At 40.3% G+C, this 18,306-nt stretch overlaps 1 protein-coding gene across 1 annotated transcript in view; it reads right to left on the bottom strand.

Moving 5' to 3' along the window:
- Positions 1-2,511: 2,511 nt before the first annotated feature.
- The window catches only part of LOC149302481 (hormonally up-regulated neu tumor-associated kinase homolog A-like), a 29,863-nt gene continuing 14,068 nt past the window's right edge, over positions 2,512-18,306 (bottom strand). Inside the window, exons 7-10 of the mRNA XM_089482562.1 lie at positions 13,384-13,561; positions 12,572-12,758; positions 11,458-11,528; positions 2,512-2,571 (exon numbers count right to left, since the gene is read on the bottom strand). Of these exons, the coding sequence (XP_089338688.1) occupies positions 2,512-2,571; positions 11,458-11,528; positions 12,572-12,758; positions 13,384-13,561 (496 nt within the window). The remainder of the gene's footprint in view (positions 2,572-11,457; positions 11,529-12,571; positions 12,759-13,383; positions 13,562-18,306) is intronic.

The raw sequence follows: 18,306 nt of genomic DNA, 5'->3' as shown, positions 1-18,306 counted from the left end.
GCCACTCCAATATGGCACTGTGGCCCATGATATGCCTTTTAACCCTCTATATGCCACTGTGCCCCATGGTATGCCTTTTGACCCCCTATGTGCCACTCTGCCTCCAGAAATGCCTTATACCCCTATATGCCACTCTGCCTCCAGAAATGCCTTATACCCCTATATCCCATTCTGGCATTTAGGGGGTTAAAATGCATATTATGGGGCAGAGTGGCATATAGGGAGGTATAAGGCATTTCAGGAGGCAGAGTGGCATTAAGGGAGTTAAAAGGCATTGTATAGAGCACTCTGCCTCCAGAAATGCCTTATACCTCTATATGCCACTCTGGCATTTAGGGGGTTAAAATGCATATTATGGGGCAGAGTGGCATATAGGTGTATAAGGCATTTCAGGAGGCAGAGTGCTCTATTAAATGCCCCCTTAACGCCACTCCAGAAATGCCCTATGCCCCCATTTAACACACACACACACACCCTATACCCCCATTTAACTAACACACACACACACACACACTCTCCCCTCCCCTCCCCTCTCAGCCCTCTCTTACCGGTGCTTCCAGCCGGGGCAGCGGGTTGACGTCGCCTTCTGCTGCAGCCGGAAGGAGGTGGAGTTGGCAGCGGGGGTTTGTATCCGTCCGTCGCGTATACTTTCCCCGGCTGTCAGAGATCAGAGTTCCCCGCACCGGTGCGGGGAACTCTGATCTCTGACAGTCGGGGAAGGTTTGCGCGACGGACGCAGACAACCCCCGCTGCTAGCCACACCTCCTTCCGGCTGCAGCGGACGTTGTCTACGCGGATCGCGTAGACGTCAACCCGCTGCCCCGGCTGGAAGCAGGAAGCACCGGTAAGTGTGTGTATGATGGGGGGGGGGGTGAGACAGGAGGATCCAGGTCCCCTGCAGCGGTGCGGGGGATCTGGATCTTAGTCTCCTAATCAGACTCTATTTGAGGTCTGATTAGAAGACGACCCCGATTAGAAGACGAGGGGTATTTTTCAGAGCATTTGCTCTGAAAAAAACCTCGTCTTATAATCGAGCAAATACGGTACTAGTTCCGTTAGCTTAGTGTCCAATTAATTCTGTAACAATCACATTTTGTGCTATATTTAATAATGCCAAAAGATTATTTTATTGACACAGAAATCTTAGATTTCAAGTAAAATACAAGAAACTTCATATAAGCTGTTGACCAGGTGGTACATGATTCAGTCAGACATTCACAGAGTTGAAGGTGTTGAAGGGATGCCAGACTACCTCCATATCTGGTGGCATTCTGGGATGCCATAATCAAAACGATTAAACAGGTAAGTGACTCAGCTTATGACCCAACCCTAGCTGTGGTTCTACTCTATCACACTACTCACCCTGTAGGTGTTGATAAGAAATATATCACAAACCATCTTTTAAATGCAGCCACTGATAACTATTTTCTGGAAAAAGATGACTGCTCCCACATATGCATAGAGTGGAATATACAAGAAGGATACAGGAATAGGTGCTTTCTGCACAAGGTTATGGTTGGCAACTAAACTGCATATGGTATTACTGGTCATTATATCTAGGCAACCTACCTGGGGGATGCTGGGCTGAGTGAGTTAAGGGGGGTGGCTACCTACCTTGCTCATTCAAATGAGCTCTCGCTCTCTGGTATGTCACGACAAATGCTAAAAATGTTACTGTCCTCTCCTTTATTCTTTTTTCCCTATTTATTATTTGGTTTAGGTTTTTGGTATATGACTGGTGACCTTTTGTATAGTATCCATTAGTATCATGTGTCTGATTTTGCTCTCTGCATAGACTTAGAATAAAAAACTATTAAAATTAAAAATGTTTAAAGCATTTTTTCACACCTCCCTAAAGTTTTTGCACACTACTGTATAAACACATTACCTGATATTTATAAGCTTATTATTGTGAGATTAGTAAAACATGGAATGAAAGATTCATGTCCAACAAAAATTTGGGGAGCTTTAGAAAAAGGGATATCTGCTGAGAAACGAGGAACAGGTCAGATCAAGGTCAGGTGGAACCTTAGGCCAGACCGGGACAGGCACATGGGTAAATGCCCGGTGGTTTGCAGGCTAACAGCCCTCATACTCATCCGATTTGCCGCTACAACAGCAGATGGAGTGCTGAAGTGTGTGACTGCTGGCTGCATATGCCGCGCACAATATGTGAGCATAAAAATGTAATGTACAGCCTGTCTTATTCAGCTACCGGCCACTGGCCTCAAAATAGCGGGGTCACCATGTTATCTCCAGTGTGGCCCAGCTTGAGGCAACATGAAATTTTAATTAAAGGCCCCTTCTAAATTAATTATGTATACACAGTGCGTTAAACCACTGGTCGTAGGATTACAACATTTTCTTTCTAGAATATATAGAATGTATAGTGCAAAATATCTTTATTGTAAAAACCAAGGGAACAAAGCCAAGTCATGATACAGAAGTCTATACCAGAAGATAAGCTGGGGCAGGTGGAGATAAGCAAGGTCAGGGTACGAATGCCAGGAATCAGGAGCTAAGAGGGTAGTCAGATGAAGCCAGGTCATACACAGGAACAAAGGCATGCACCTGGTAACAGGAAGCAACACCCAAGGGCAAAGGGACTCATGCAGGCTGCAGGCTTATATAGGCCAGAGAGGTTTAAAGAACCACCCACAGCACACAATGAAAAGGCAGGGAGCTCACAGCGCTAGAGAAATCTCATGTGTGGCAATGAAACCATGACACTTGCACAGGAATCATATTTGAAAGGACACCCTAGCCATCATATACTTAAATGCATATAACTGAGATAACAGAGAGGTCATAGTACATTTTTGTTTTGTCCTTTTTTGCAAATGCATGAGGAAATTCTGCCCATAATATGCTTTGACTCCACCTATACAAAGATATTGTAGTTATTTCTATAACCGGATGTAGGGTAACCATATGTCCCGGATGTATATTATTAAATCTCATCAACATGATTTCCAAGGCTTCCTAATAATTAATCTATAATAGTATATGTGAATTAGTGTGTATGTGATATATATATGTATATATATAATATAAAATGTATTTTGTGTATATGTGTGTGCTGCCGTTAGCAACCACTGTAATTGGCGAAAGTGCATTCATTATTATTAAAATGAGTCTTTTAAATAAGTGCATAACTGCATGCATTCAGAAAGGGCTCCAAGCATATATGTAGGTCAGCGACAGGCGGCCATGTTGCCGACTGACAGAGCCAGCATTTGGGGTGTGTGGGAGGAGCGAGAGATGGGCGCCGAGCAGTCGCTCATGAAAAGGTTTTCAGCAATCATTCGGCACCTTTCTGTTTCCTCCACTTATGCTGAGCACTGAAATATGACGTCATATTCCGGCGCTCAGCATTGAAGCAGCGAGCACTGCGGCACTGCAGGACTTAAGCAGGGTAAGTGGACTACAAACGAAGGGGTAGATAGATAGTGAGAAAGGGGGATAGTAAAAATATTGAAATAAAGAGTGAGAATGAATGAGAGAATTAATAATTAATGTGTGGATTAATTGTGTATAAATGAGAGAATGAATGAATTAATGTGTTGATGAAATACTTGAATGATTTCTGAAAATGAATTCATGAATATGTGTAAATGATTTGTGTGAACGAGTGAGAGAATTAATGATTGAGTGAATGAGTGAGTGACTCCATTTATTTTTGTTATACACTGATATAATTTCAGTGCAAATGCTAATGAAATTGAATAAAATCCTTTTCACGAATAGACCCTTTTTTCATGTGTTTTTCTGCTTGGGCAAATAGATGGGCCAAATAGTTATTATCTGCTGACACATTATATGTTTCTATGCTTAAAAAGCAAACAAACATTATTTATATGGGCAAATTGATGCACACTGTTGTGTATGGTAATTTTGTACCAGTTCGCCATTACTGATGTAGGTTCTGTGCAAAGATGTTCTGTCCTTAAAACATGTTAATAATTTATTTTCAGTCTGGACGGTTATTTTACTTCACTGCTTTTGCTTAATGCATGTTGCTACAAAGCAGAATCATTAATACCTAACCATATATTAATTGCCTACATTTTCAAGTCTAGACTTGCAAACTCTTGCAGACCTCGAGTATAGTTTATACTTAAAACATTATACCATCATTGCGCTTTTGTTACACCAACCAGCCATAACATTATGACCACTGACAGGTGAAGTGAATAACACTGATAATCTTGTTATCATGGCACCTGTCAGTGGATTGGATATATTAGGCAGCAAGTGAACATTTCGTCCTCATAGTTGACGTGCTAGAAGAAGGAAAAATTGGCAAGAGTAAGGATCTGAGTGACTTTGACAAGGGCAAAGCAGTAATGGCTAGATGACTGGGTCAGAGCAGCTGCAGCTCTTGTGAAGTGGTCCTGGTCTGCAGTGGTCAGTACCTCTGCAGTATCAAATGTGGTCCAAGGAAGGAAAAGCAGCGAACTGGTAACAGGGTCATGGGCGGCCAGGGTTCATTGATGCATGTGGCAGATGAGCTACTGTAGGTCGAATTGCTGAAAAAGTTAATGCTGGTTTTGATAGAAAGGTATCAGAACACATAGTGCACTGCAGTTTGTTGCATATGGGGCTGTGTGGCCGCAGACCAGTCAGGATGCCCATGCTAACCCCTGTCTACTGCCGAAAGCACCTACAATAGGCATGTCAGCATGAGAACTGGACCACGGAGCAATGGGAGCAGGTGATCTGGTGTGATGAATCATGTTTTCTTTTACGCCACGTGGATAACCGGATGCGTGTGCATCGCCTACCTGGAGAACACATGGCACCAGGATGATACCATGGGACACCTTCAGAGCTTTAGTGGAGTCCATGTCTCAACGGGTCATGGTTGTTTGGGCACTGAAAGGGGTACCTACACAGAATTAGACAGGTGGTTATAATTATATGGTTGATCGGTGTAGATGTTTACATATTACTTAGAGTTATTTATGTAATTGAATGAGATATTTAGAATAATAATAATTGTCACAGAAGCCTCCATGCCATGGGCTCCTGGAGGGGACTGAGTGCCAGCCTCCTTCCTACAGACTATGGGTCCTGGTACAGAGTGCCACGTTTCCCAAAGTACAAGAGACTCTAAAGACTGTGAAGCTTGGACAGATTTGGGGTTCCTGAGGGGGTTTATGGGTGTTTTACTCTCCATCGGGTCAGGACTTACAGGACAGCAGGTTTCAGCCAGAAGTCAGGGAAGCGTCTGTGTTTACCATCCTCCCCATAGACTACAATAGTGACCCCCTACTGGGCTGGGGTGGCCTGAGTGCAAATACTGAGCCGTGTGCAAAGGAGGACCTGATGGAGAACTTTGTGTGGCTTGTTGTGTCAATTGTATGTAAATGTACCCCTTGTGCTGTTTAAATACCCCTGTGTTTACAAATAAATTGAGTCCTGTTTTCACCTCAACATGAGTGTTGTCTGATGCTTGGGGTGGGCTGCTATGATCCTTTATTGTCCTTTTCAGGACAATAGCCACACTGCGTAGCTAAGCTTCGGCTCGCAGCTCCAGTGCAGCGATGCCCCCCTTCTCTCTACAACTCTGGTTCTGTCTGGTGCTAAAGGGGTTAATCTTTGGTGTCCAGGCAGGAGGAAGCAGCGTTTGGCGGGAGTACCCAGTTGGGGTACAGGGTGTCCCGTCACATTGGTGGCAAGCGGTGGGATTGCTTCCTAGTCTGAGGGCCACTTCCTTTCTACCGGGATTGACAAACAGGACGGCAGACTTCAGTCGCCATGATGAGGACATGGATGTGGCATCAGAATTCCAAGGGCTGCTGCAGGTTATCCTCTCCTACTTCACTACTGCTCTGCCTACGGAACAATACCAGGAACTGAGGCAACAGATTCAAGGGTCACTATGACAGGTGGCTCTCCAGGAGGCTGTTATATGCCGTGGTCAGTGTCTTCCATGCTCCAAACAAAGGATTAGAGACCAGCGGGAACTACGGATGTCATTCCTGGGACAGCAACCCCAGGAGTAATGGGTATGCGAATTGGACAAGCTGGTCCAACAGGAGGTAGCGCTGGAAAATCGGTATCAGACTCTGCAGTGGCATGCAGAGCAAGCGTATTGGGGGACTGCAAAAGAATGTTCTTCAGAGGGCTATGACTTTGGTGGACTGGGATTTTTATGGTATAGTCTCCAGGAGGATCCGGACTACGGCCGTACAGCAGAGTGGCGGATTGAGGACATCCGGGATTCCAAGGAATTGGACCTCCCAGATACACTAGGACTGAAAGGTGATTTAGACTTTTTAATTACACAGGAGTGGGAACTGGAGAAGGCAAATAAAAAACTGTTCGACCGTGTTCCACAGTATGCCCCAGTGTCCAGGGATTTTGTGGATTTAATTGATTTTACATCTGAGGATGTTGGTCCCTGAGGGCATGTTATTGGCTTCCCTTCCCAGTTTTCTGGGTGTAGTGGATGGGACTATGGTCTTCACTAGCACCCACCCAGCAGAAGAGCTGCCATCAGGGCAGAATGCCCCTAGCCTCTGCCTGCTCCCTTCTCTGTTTCATGAGCCTGACCACAGCAACTTTGTAAGGTCCAGTCAGGCGGCCCCAGAGACTGTGGTCTTGGATAGGACTGCGGTCTCCACACCTGGCCCAGATCCCCACTCCCCAGCCGAAGTGCAAGCATCAGGGCAGAGTGCCACTGGTCTCTGCCCACTCCTCCCCCTTGTTACCAAGTCTGACCGTGAGGCTCCAGCAATGCCTGCTCAGACCACAGCAGCCAAAGAATTGGAAACAGGAGAGAGGCAGGATGGCCCCTCTCTATCAGCAATGGAGGACCCCGCAAACCCCAGCTTTCTCCAGGTCAGAGCACAGAGGTCCCTCCACCAGAGGATGGTACATGTATTCAATACAGGTGGGTGAGACTGTGGTTGCCACCTGTTTTACGAAGAAATGCTGGGCAGCTGTCTCAGATCCCCATCCCTGGATTGAAGGGGCCCCCATCACCCTGTCACCTCCCCAGTGGTGGAGAAGACTCCAGAGAGAAGGTGCAGTTGGCAATTCTCTCCAGCAGCAAAGGTCAGTACTGCTCTTGGAGGGGCAAATTGTTTTGGAAGGGCATTGATGGGCCAAATGAACTGACTGACTACAGAGTCAACACGTTTGGGGTCTTCTCTTGGGTCAGTCCCATTCGGAAGGGGGAGAAATGTGGCGGAACCCTCCATCACTGGGGCCAATGGAGAGACCTGGTGCTGGAAGGCTTTTCAACCTTTTCTAGATATAGCCACAGTAAACAATTTTGTGAAAAAGGAACACTTCAGAATGGAAGCCCTTATGTCAGTGGCTCATCTTTTGGATCAAGGAAATTACATGGGGAACCTGGATTTCAAGGATGCCTATTTTTCACATCCTTATTCATCCTTTCTCCAGAAGATTTTTAAGATTCGCAATTCAGAGAGGAACCTCAATTCTACACTTCCAATTTTGGCTCTTCTCTTTGGCGATTGGTTCATAAAGGCTTCATCTAGCTCGCAGCTCAGTCTACATATATTAAAGGTCATCGCTTTCTTGAAAGTGCATGGTAGGATCATTAACCTCAAGAAGTCTTTTTTTTCATTCCATCTCAGAAAATCAGTTTCCTAGGTATGTGGGTAGATTCCGATGTCATAACATTTTTTCTTCCAATCAACCAAAGAAGGATTCTCAGAAGGTCAGTCCGAAGCCTACTTCATGGTTCCCGTTGCTCTATTCAAAAGGCCATGAGAGTGTTGGGCCTTATGGTGGCTATCAAAGGATCAGAGACACTCTTCAAACATTTTGGAACTCAAAGCAGTGTGGATGGCTCTTCCTTGGTTCAGTCCATTTGCAAAAAGCTTTCTGGTGCAGATCCATTCAGACAATACTACAGCTGTAGCTTATTTAACAAAGCAGGGAGGGGGGACAAGATCCAATTCCCTAGGTCAGTTTTGCGCAAAAATTATGGCTTGGTCAGAAAGAAATCTCCTGGCCTTATCAGCAGAAGCTTTCTCTTCCAAAGAGACTGGGAGCTCAGCAACAAACTTTTTGCAGAAATCACCCTCAAATTTGGTACACTTTGATTCCCCGAGTTCTTCAAAGATTTGAGAAGAAAGAGCAAAAGTCATTGTCATAATGCCATTCTGGCCCCAGAGAGCCTGGTTCACCGAACTTCTCCTTCTATCCCAGGGAAGGTTTTGGAGATTTCCCCTGGCAGCAGACATAATGGAACATGCAGAGGTTCCCCTCAGTGTATTAAATTGTTTACAGCTGACAGCGTGCCTGCTGAATGGACCATCCTAACAAATCAGGGGATCTCATCTGATCTTATTGAAATTCTTATCCAGTCTCAAAAGCCATCTATTTCCATTATTTATAATAGGATTTGGAAGGCATTTTCCACATGTTGTTCGCCTTTGGGTACATCCCCTCTTCAGGCTTCAGTTCTTCAGATTCTACAATTCTTACAGTATATCAAGGAGGGCTAAGACCGTCAACAATCGAGGTCCACTTCTACCAGGAGCCATTAGTCAGGAGATTTGTCAAATCTATTGGGAATCTGTCCCCAAATTTCCGATCTCCTCTTCCTCCTTGGGACCTCAACCTGATTCTGGATAAGCTGTGTGACCCACTTTTTGCACTCTCCCCACTCTTCTTAAAACTTATCTTGCTACATCCCAAAGTATGCTGCCGCTTGGTGTCAGGGAAAATAAATTTACTCATAGGGGTTCCAATAATTGTGCCACACATATATTTCACTTTTTTTGGTCAAACCTATGTTGTGTTTGCTATTGCTTGATATACATGAGAGCAGAGTATTTTTATGAATTTTTTGAAGAAAAGATCAAAGGGTTAAACAATAAAGACAATTTTTCACAGCACCCTTTACTCATATTTACCAAGGGTGCCAATATTTGCAGAAGGGCACTGCATATACACATTGTTGACTTTTACCCATCGGACATTTTGAGCTTTTAGAAAAGTGGTACATCAAATGATGAGTGACAGAGGAATATCTGAATTAGCAACATTTTGTGAATCATATTACTAATACTGGATTCTTATGTCTTCTTTGATTCTTTATAGTTTATATTTCCCTATGTTGGACATTATTATGTTGTCTTCCATCAAGGCCAGAATGTGGCCTGGAAAATTATGTATGTGTGCAGTGACATATCCTGGCCTAGACCGACTAGGCCCAGGCCTATGGTGGCAGGTCCAGGGGTTCGACTATCTTCTAGTTAATAACATTGTTTTAATAATGCAGAATTAGTAGATCATCTTTATCCATTTTTTATTTTATTTAAAACTTCATCACAAACATTATATTTCATGATTGACTAATTTCTCCTTAGCCATTACTTGTCATCAACAGAGGTTTAGAGCTTTTCTGATCAGACATTATTGAATAACGTATATCTAAGATCAGATAATCTGTAGTAATGCTTCTTAAGTACTTCTGTTACTACTTTTACTTGGCTTTTCATTTTATTTATGCAAACATGCGTAATTACAAGCACTGCTCTGCTACACTACAGTGTGTGACACCATGTGTAGGTGCATCAACAAGTAAACAGGACATTCCCTAGGATGGCTAGTATTACACATTACAAGTCCTATTAAATTTTGGATTGTTGGCAAAAAAAAATGGACAAACATTTTCAAAGTTTTTACCGTATTCTCTCGCAGCCATATGACACACTTTTCCTGATTAGTTACAGGAAAAATGCTCAGGTAAATGAACTTCTATACTTAACACTGTAAATGGTCTATTCCTAGTAGTTCAGGGCAAAACATTAAAAAATGAGTATTAATAGTTAAAAATATGAGACATGTTTATGCTACAAAACAGTAATTTCATACAATGATAAGCAACTTTCAATTATGTTACATATGTTGCATAAAACTGTTATATGTAATATGGAAACCAAGCAAGAAAAATGTGGACAATCCCTAAGAGGTTCCTATATTGTGGAATTATCTGAATAATAGATATATTAGAATTAATGTATATGGTGTGTAAATTGGCAAATTTTCATAAAGTAGTGTCAAATTACTATATGGCACAATGATTTTGTATGTTTCTTGTTGCTTTAAGAACGCATTGCATTTTTGCTGCTAATCATCCTATAGGAATACAGATTACATTATCTGCTATGTTTTGATATCACTGGCTAAACATAAGCCCCACCCAATTCAAAGAGTCATTTTGCACTCAGCATGTATCTAGACATTGTACTTTATCCAGAATTGCCAACTGGTACACCAGAAAAATTCCTAGTGGGTAGTTGACCCATTCCGGCAGCAGATTGGGTCCTGCAGTATGCTGCAGCAAGCTGAATATGTGAAACCGCACCCTGCTGAAGTATAGAAATGTAACATGCGATCACATCATTTGGCGGCCATAAGATACCCCTTTTTATCCCAGTTCAGCACTGGCTTTAGCCACAATATCTTTAATATTTCAAACTTTTTGATCTAATGGGTATACATGGTTGTTTACATGTGTACAATGCTCCAAGGACAGAATGTGATGTAGCGTGTGTTGTGGCATCATGACCCTTCAATATCATGCGGTAGCATTGTTGGCAACAACCAGGTGCAAGTCGCATTGAACTATAAAAAAGTGGATATGATAGATAAATGGAGGAACCAATTTACCCATTTGCTCTTATTCTTTATAAATAATGTTATATGGATAAGTTGTATACTGATTTCAGGAACCTATTTTCCAAAGTTGATAACTTACTGAACTGGAGATAGTTCCATCTATGCAAATTCTAATCTTAAAATTTCATTGTGTTGGTCTGATTTTTTTTGATGTGTGGGCAATAGAAGGGGAAGGTTTAAATCAGTGGATTTATGTGTTTGTTTTAATTGTACTGTGTTTCTTTTAACTTTGCTAATATCTAAAGGAAAAGATGGCTTTTCTTTTGAATTTCTTAAGCTTCTCACCATAATTGTTTGTTGCCTGGACATTGGGAAAACAGGTGGCCTTGAGCCATTAAAGACAAATGGTGGTGACCCAGTTTTAACATGGTGTGGTACCACCCACGAAATGTGCTTAGTAATAGGGTTCCTTAATGCAGGTTGTCTAACCCTAAGTAAAGGAGAGTGGTGCAAAGTTCCAATCGTCGCTATATTGAGACATTCTTTGTCTTTCTGCTGACTATATGCAGGTGGAATATTATTGTCCACTGATTTTAACAAGTCTCTAAATCTGGTAAACTGTTTCTGGGAAGGAGGACTCTCACATGAAAGCCTATTAATATGCTTCAATTCTTTCTTTCCAGTGTTGGAACTACCCATCTTATAACTTTGTGGTGGTTGTCTTTTTTGCATGTCAGGTTGTTGTGGTTTGCGTGAAAAATATTCCCTTTTTTTGTCAGGATTAGACGTGTTGCTTTCTTGATTACTTTTCAAATCATTAACGTCCAAAGAACAATGTTTTATATTTACATCCAATGTTTCTTGCTTTGAAGAATTTGGAGGTTTCAGGAAAACAATTTCTCTACCTGCAAATTGTGAGCCTGTAACAAATGTAAAAAATACAATAATGTAAATTTAAGCAACACTTAAAAAAACATTTCAATTGGTGCATATGTTCTTTCTAGTGTGTCCCACATATCTCTATGGTAAGCAAGAAGTGTTTCTAGGTATTTTTCCTGTACATATGCTTTAGCACTGCAGACTAAATCCAGTGGACAATGAAAATAAGATTTAAGTCTCATGTTTTATGTGCAACAGCAAAATTATGTATGCACTGATTAGTAGACTTGTGCATTCGTATTCGGGAGAACATGAAAACGAACACGAAGGATGCGTTTTCGTTGTTCAGCCCAAATACCGAATATACGAACATAGCGGCAGCAACATGTATACGAAGACGAAGACATACAACATGAAGAATCTTCTTGATCGTCTTTATTTACTAATCTCCCTGGTCTCTTCCCCATCTAGCCTACCTTATCTACGCAGCATCGCAGGGGTTAGTGGGAGCGAAAATCCATAGGTTCGCCGGCATGAGTTAAAGACCTTTAACTCTTGGAGTGGGGAGACAGGCCAAGTTCCCTGTTGGGAGTTAAAGGGCCGCGCAAGCGACACAATTGGTCGTTCGTACGGACCTTTAACTCTTGGAGCGGGGAGACCAGTGGTCTCCCCTGGCCAAATTGTGGCACCAGGATTTTAAAAGTCTGTACGAGCAACTCTATTGGTTGCCAGCAGGGGGCTTATCTGCCATCAACCAATAAAGTGCAGGTACATACCGCATTAGCCCCTTATTAACCCCTTCTACAAAAAACTGCAAAAAACGAAGAAAAAACACAAAGAATGTACACGAATATTCACCCGAACCGAACACAGGAATGGACAAAACTAACTTCATTAGATTACCTCTCTAATTAAAACTGAAGACACAGCTTTATATTAACACATGAAAACATGTTAACAAAACCCAGCAAATCTCAAGTCATTTAACAATATAATATACTAGAGGTTATTACATAACCGTTAGCTTGTGTAATGTCCAAGAATATCACACAGTGTCATTGCTAAAATGCAAAAGAAAATCTACCTTCAAAAACATTTTCTTGATTATCTAAAGTAATAGCAATTTCATCTTCTTGAATTGGCTCATGTGAAATAGGCCTCTTGTCTGTTTTAGCATCTTTTCTTTCATTTTCACTTTGCACAGTATTCTGTGTCACATCTTTTGAGGGCATAATGTGGACATTGTTACTTTTCTTTATTTCTGCTTCATTCTGTGAACAGAGACACATGTTTTAATACAATTTACTCCTACCCAGAGACTTTATCCTGTTGCTTCTATACTTAGTAGACCTTGAGAAAACAATGTAGCTCCTTATGCTGCCTTATTACCCACCTGCCTGTTTCACTTAAAATCTTATCTTATGATTGGAAATAAAAACCAAGCACGTGATGTGTAAGAAAGAAAATACCTTGTTACAATACCAACACAGGAGTTTTTTGGGGAGTGATTTGATGAACAGCTATTTAATATGTTAAAATATGTTATATAACAAGATAATTCATTAAAATGTTTTAGTAAATACAGAAATATAAATGTGCATAAAGGATATTTTTATTACTTTTCATTAAAACAGTTGATTTTCTAACAGACATTACCAAACAAAAATATATATTGTTTCAATAATCATTATTTGTTACTTGGACTGATTGTTAATGATAACTTGTGGTATCAACTGAATATATTGGAATAAGTCATTGGAACCTTTGCTTTTATCTGATGTTATTACATTTCTACGTGTTTCAATTGCATGGTTGAAAATGCTACACCTTTTTGGAGAAAACCACATAAAAAAATAATTTGCTTATACCTTCATATTATAAAACCAAGGCTTTTACCTTAATAATTGTGTGCTCTTTTTGATGCATCTGCAATTTCTTCAAAAGTAAACAATAAGAAGCCATAATTGGTGATGGTCTGTTATCTGCTAATGTGTTAACTATCTCAGAAATGTCAAGGTCCATAGTTTCAGTCATATAATTCAAAACAAGGGTGTTTAACTCATCAGGTCGAAGTCTGAGAAAAGGAAATATAGCAAATATTATAGCACATTAAAACAATGATTAATGATTGGCCATTCATCACAAGAGCATAAACCATTATTAATAATAATAACATTGCCATACAAGTTTATTAATGTCACAGTTCAAGTTCCCCTAACAGTGAGGGGTTTGTGTTTCACTTTTGTGGGTTTCTGTTACTGTAATATATGTTGTAGTATGATGTTATTTTAATGATTTATTCTAAGCTTTCCATTCCCTCAGCTCTGATCTGCCCCTTTAGCCCCCCCTTCAAGTTGACCCAATGCCTCCAGCTCTGTAGGTATTTGTGCCCATTCAACCAAAAGAGCATTTGTGAGGTCAGGCACTGGCATTCCAAATCATCCCCAAGGTGTTCAATAGGGTTAAGGTCAGGGTTTGTGCATGCCAATCAAATTCCTTCACACCACAGGGGCACAGTCATGCGGGAACAGGAAAGGCTCTTGCTAACTTGGTGCCACAATGTTGGAAACATGTCTTTGTATGATGTAGCATTAACATTACCCTTCGCTGGAAGCAAGGGGCCTAGTCCAAACCCTGAAAAACAGCCCTAGACCATTATACCTCTTCCACCAACCTTTATAGTAGGCATTATAAATTGTGGTTGGCAGAATACTCCTGGCATCGCAAAACCTTGATTTGGCAATGAGACTTCCAGATAGCAAAGTGTGATTGATCACTCCAGAGAACATGTTTTCGCTGCTCCAGAGTTCAGTGGCAGTGTGCTTTACACCATTCCAGCTAAGCACTGCAAATAGTGGAATTTGGCCTGTGTGCAGCTGCTTGGCTATGGAAACCCATTTCATGAAGCTTTCAGGCACAGAGTTTGTGCTGATTTCAGAGGCAGTTTGAAACTGTACTGTGTAATGCCTCTGATGTCAGTCCTGGCCGCGTCCCGCAAGGGAAGACTCCAGGTAGCCGGAGCCCAGAAGTCCCCAGGTATGCTTTGAGGACAGGCTATTTTTAATCGCTTCTCTCAGCTCTGTGAGTGTGAGTGGTCTATCACTATGAGTAACAATAATAGACAATCTCCCAATGGAAATGCCATGCCTATGCACTTATTTATACACCTGTTAGCACAGATGTGGCTGAAAGATCTAAACTTAATAATTAGGAGTGGTGTCCACATACTTTTCAAGTGTATGGCGTTAGAGTGTTGTGTTTGTTAGTGTATGGTTGTTGTGTGAGCATGTAGTTTGTATGGTGTGTATGGTGAGTAGGTGTTTGAGGAAGTTTACATATTAGTATGTGCATAGCTTTTAGTTACATTGGGTGCCTCAAAGAAATAGTACACCCAAGTGTCCCCAGCCCTAAGCTCACCCCAGTGAGGGTATGTGGAATCAGGTGAGGAGAGTAAAGTGATGAAAGGAGAGGGTATGTGACACAAGGGAAGGTGAGGTGAAGTTAGGAAATATTTGTATAATTCTATCAGAGTCCCCTCTGAGGGGCCGTTATTCTAAACTAAACTGATTTAAATTTCTTAACCTTTCTTCATAACTAAAGTGTTCCATTCCTTTTATTAATTTTGTAGTCCGCCTTTGCACTTTTTCTAATTGCACAGCACATTCAAGGTTTGGTCTTACCATTGATTTATAAAGAGGCAAAATTATATTTTTATCCTGTGCATTAATGTCCCTTTTTATACATGACAATACCTTACAGGCCTTAGCAACTGCTAACTGACATTGCACATTGTTGCCTAGTTTGTGGTCTATAACAATTCCCAAATCCTTCTCATTTGCCTAATTCACTGCCGTTTATGGTGCTTGTGCACTTCCTTATATCTTATATAGGATGCCTCTGATTTGTTTGAGTTAAATGTTTTAAAAGCCATTTTCTTATTTTATATTTTCTTGGTTTACTTCCCCACTATGCCACATTGGTTTCAATCTGGTACATACTGAGAAGTGTACCTTTCTAATATTTGTTTGAAGATATTCCATTTTTCCCTCAGTGTTTTTTCCACTAAAGAGTTTATGCCAGTCAATATGTTGTCAAGCTGCCTTTAACTTATTGAAATTGTTCTTTTTAAAATTATATGTTACATTGTTTGTTTATAACAAGATCTAGACAAGAGTCCTTTCTTGTTGGTGCTTGTATACGAAGGTGTCATTTAACAGGTTTAAAAACCTAAATCCCCTTGCAGAACTACTAGTCCCTCTATCCCAATTTACTTACGTGTAATTAAAATCTGCAATACTTAACGTGCTACCCAGATGTGCAGCTTTCTCAATTTGCTCTAACACCTTTTCTTACTCATCAGTATTAATATTAGGTGGTTTATAACATATCCTAACCAGTAATTGATTTCCTTTTTTGCCCCAAGCTGATATCTACCCATAAAGCTTCCACATTTTCCTTGTCACAGTTTACTTGCTTAATATTTGACTTTAGCTCATTGTTGACATACAAACATACCCTACCACCTTTCCTGTTTTTTCTTTGCTTCCTAAATAATGTGTAACCATTTAAGTTAACTGCCCAACCATGTTTCCCTTATGCCTATTATGGCATATTGCTTTGTGTATGCTATTGCCTATAGTTACCCCATTTTGTTATTTAGGCTCCTTGCATTAGTAAGCATACATTTAATATTATCATGAGTCTCTTGTATTTTATGTGAATTTTTATTACTATTATTTATGCTAACTCATTCCTATACACTCTTCATACTCTTAATGTGTACACTGTCAATCACTCTTCGTACAAGCTGCCGCACTACTAATGCAGGGTCACATAGAGTTGTGTTACGTGACCCAGTTGAGCACCACGTTATAAGGATGCCTGGGTGTGGTGTCTCTGCGTTAGTAGGCCCTAAATAGAAACATTCACACATTAGTACCAGTGTAATGGTCACTACCGTATTTGCTCGATTATAAGACAAGTTTTTTTCCAGACCAAATGCTCTGAAAATTATCCCCCTCCTCTGGCTGCCCCACTAGACACCAGGGAGTCTGAAGCACGGGTCACAAGTAAAGAGATGCACTGGTAAGTCGGGGGGGGTTAAGAGTGGCATGGGGAGTGTTAAAAGTGGCATGGGGGGTTTCAATGTTTTTTTGGAGGCAGAATGGCATATGGGCGTTAAAAAGCATATCAGGGAGGCAGGGTGGCATATACGGGGTATAAGGCATATCTGTGGGCAGAGTGGCTTATTAGGGAGGCAGAGTGGCATATAGGAGTATAAGACATTTCAGGGGGCCGAGTGGCATATAAGGCATATCTGGGGGGCAGATGTGCATAACTGGGGCAGACTGGCAAATAAAAGGAAATCAAAACAAAAAAACTTTTTTTTTTTTATCATAGTTTTTATTAAATATGAAAAAATACTTTACATGTAAATTAATATTTACTAGTAAAACTTTTTTTCCTATAGGGTAGTCTTATATTCTGGCCTTTTTTTCCTAGATTAAAATTAAAAATTTTGGGTGTTGTCTTATAATTGAGCATATACGGTATTTTGAAAACCAGACTGATAAGGTACAGGTCATTGTAATCTAAGATGGTGATACATTCATTAGATCCATTTGAAAAAACTGTTTGGGAAAGCGTGTGCGAGTGGTGCAAATCTGAAACCCTGAACTATTTTAATTTTTTTTTTTAAGTACAATTTTAAAACTATCAATATATAAAAAATAACTATTTAAGTAACTCTACAACCTGATTTATATTGAGTTTAAAAAAATAAAACAAATAAAAGTCATGTTCTACAGCCAAGTCATTTTTGTCTGCAAACACGTTAATAACCATTAGAATTGATGCAGTCTATCAGCCCAGCTGGTTTTAATTGCTTTAACAGCATAATCCTATTCAAAGACTTGCATCATAGCAACAAACATCTGAGAGTTTACTTAAAAGTAATTACATAAAAAAAAAAAAATATATATATATATATACACACGCATATATATATATATATATATATATATATATACACTAAATATAATTCCTGCCTTTAATTTTATTCTTTTTTAGTTAAACATAATTAAGATAACTTGTAATAATTCACTTTGCTGTCTCATTATCCCAACCATTTTTTTTGTAACGTTGCCCTTGTCACCTCGAGCAATCCTCTAAAGTATGGCAATTCAGTTTTAGTTTCTTTCTTTTTTATGATATCACGCTTTGCAAGTAACAAGGTGTTATAAAAACAACATGGTTTTTACGACTTCCTGCATTTAAACCCAAACATTTAAGCAACGTGAGTCTTTACTATGGTTATTATCATCTCATAACACCTGCTGTTGAACTCATGACTTCCAAAGTGTAAATGTGCAAATACAAAATATAGTACCTTACTCACAAAATAATACTTTCCAAAGGCATAAGAAAACTGGTAGGGAATCTGTTCTACATCATTTAGCACTGTACACGATGATGAATACCAGCAGACCACAAACGGTTTGCTAACATTTCCTGTACCCACATTTACAACCCTCAAACACAGGACAAAAACACTCACCTGGGTTTGTTTTATTATCCTATTTAAATTACGTGCAAAAAAATGTCACATTAAAAAAATTCAGCATAGATAAAAACACAATCACAGATTCGGACAGTAGATAGGTCCGATAGATAGATCAAGTCTGGCCACCTTAACACTTGGGAAAAAAAAATTAAACAAATCCATCCTACCATACATTACAAAAAAAGGTCTTTTAATTAGTGTTACAGAAGTAGAATATACTACTGTATTTGCTAGATTATAAGACTACCCTGATTATA

Source organism: Sceloporus occidentalis, unplaced genomic scaffold, assembly GCF_023333645.1.
Source record: "Sceloporus occidentalis isolate IW3139 unplaced genomic scaffold, rSceOcc1.0.p SCAF_19, whole genome shotgun sequence".
Lineage (NCBI taxonomy): Eukaryota > Metazoa > Chordata > Lepidosauria > Squamata > Phrynosomatidae > Sceloporus > Sceloporus occidentalis.
Note: the sequence above shows the minus strand (reverse complement) of the source record. Positions and strands in the feature narration are given on the sequence as shown.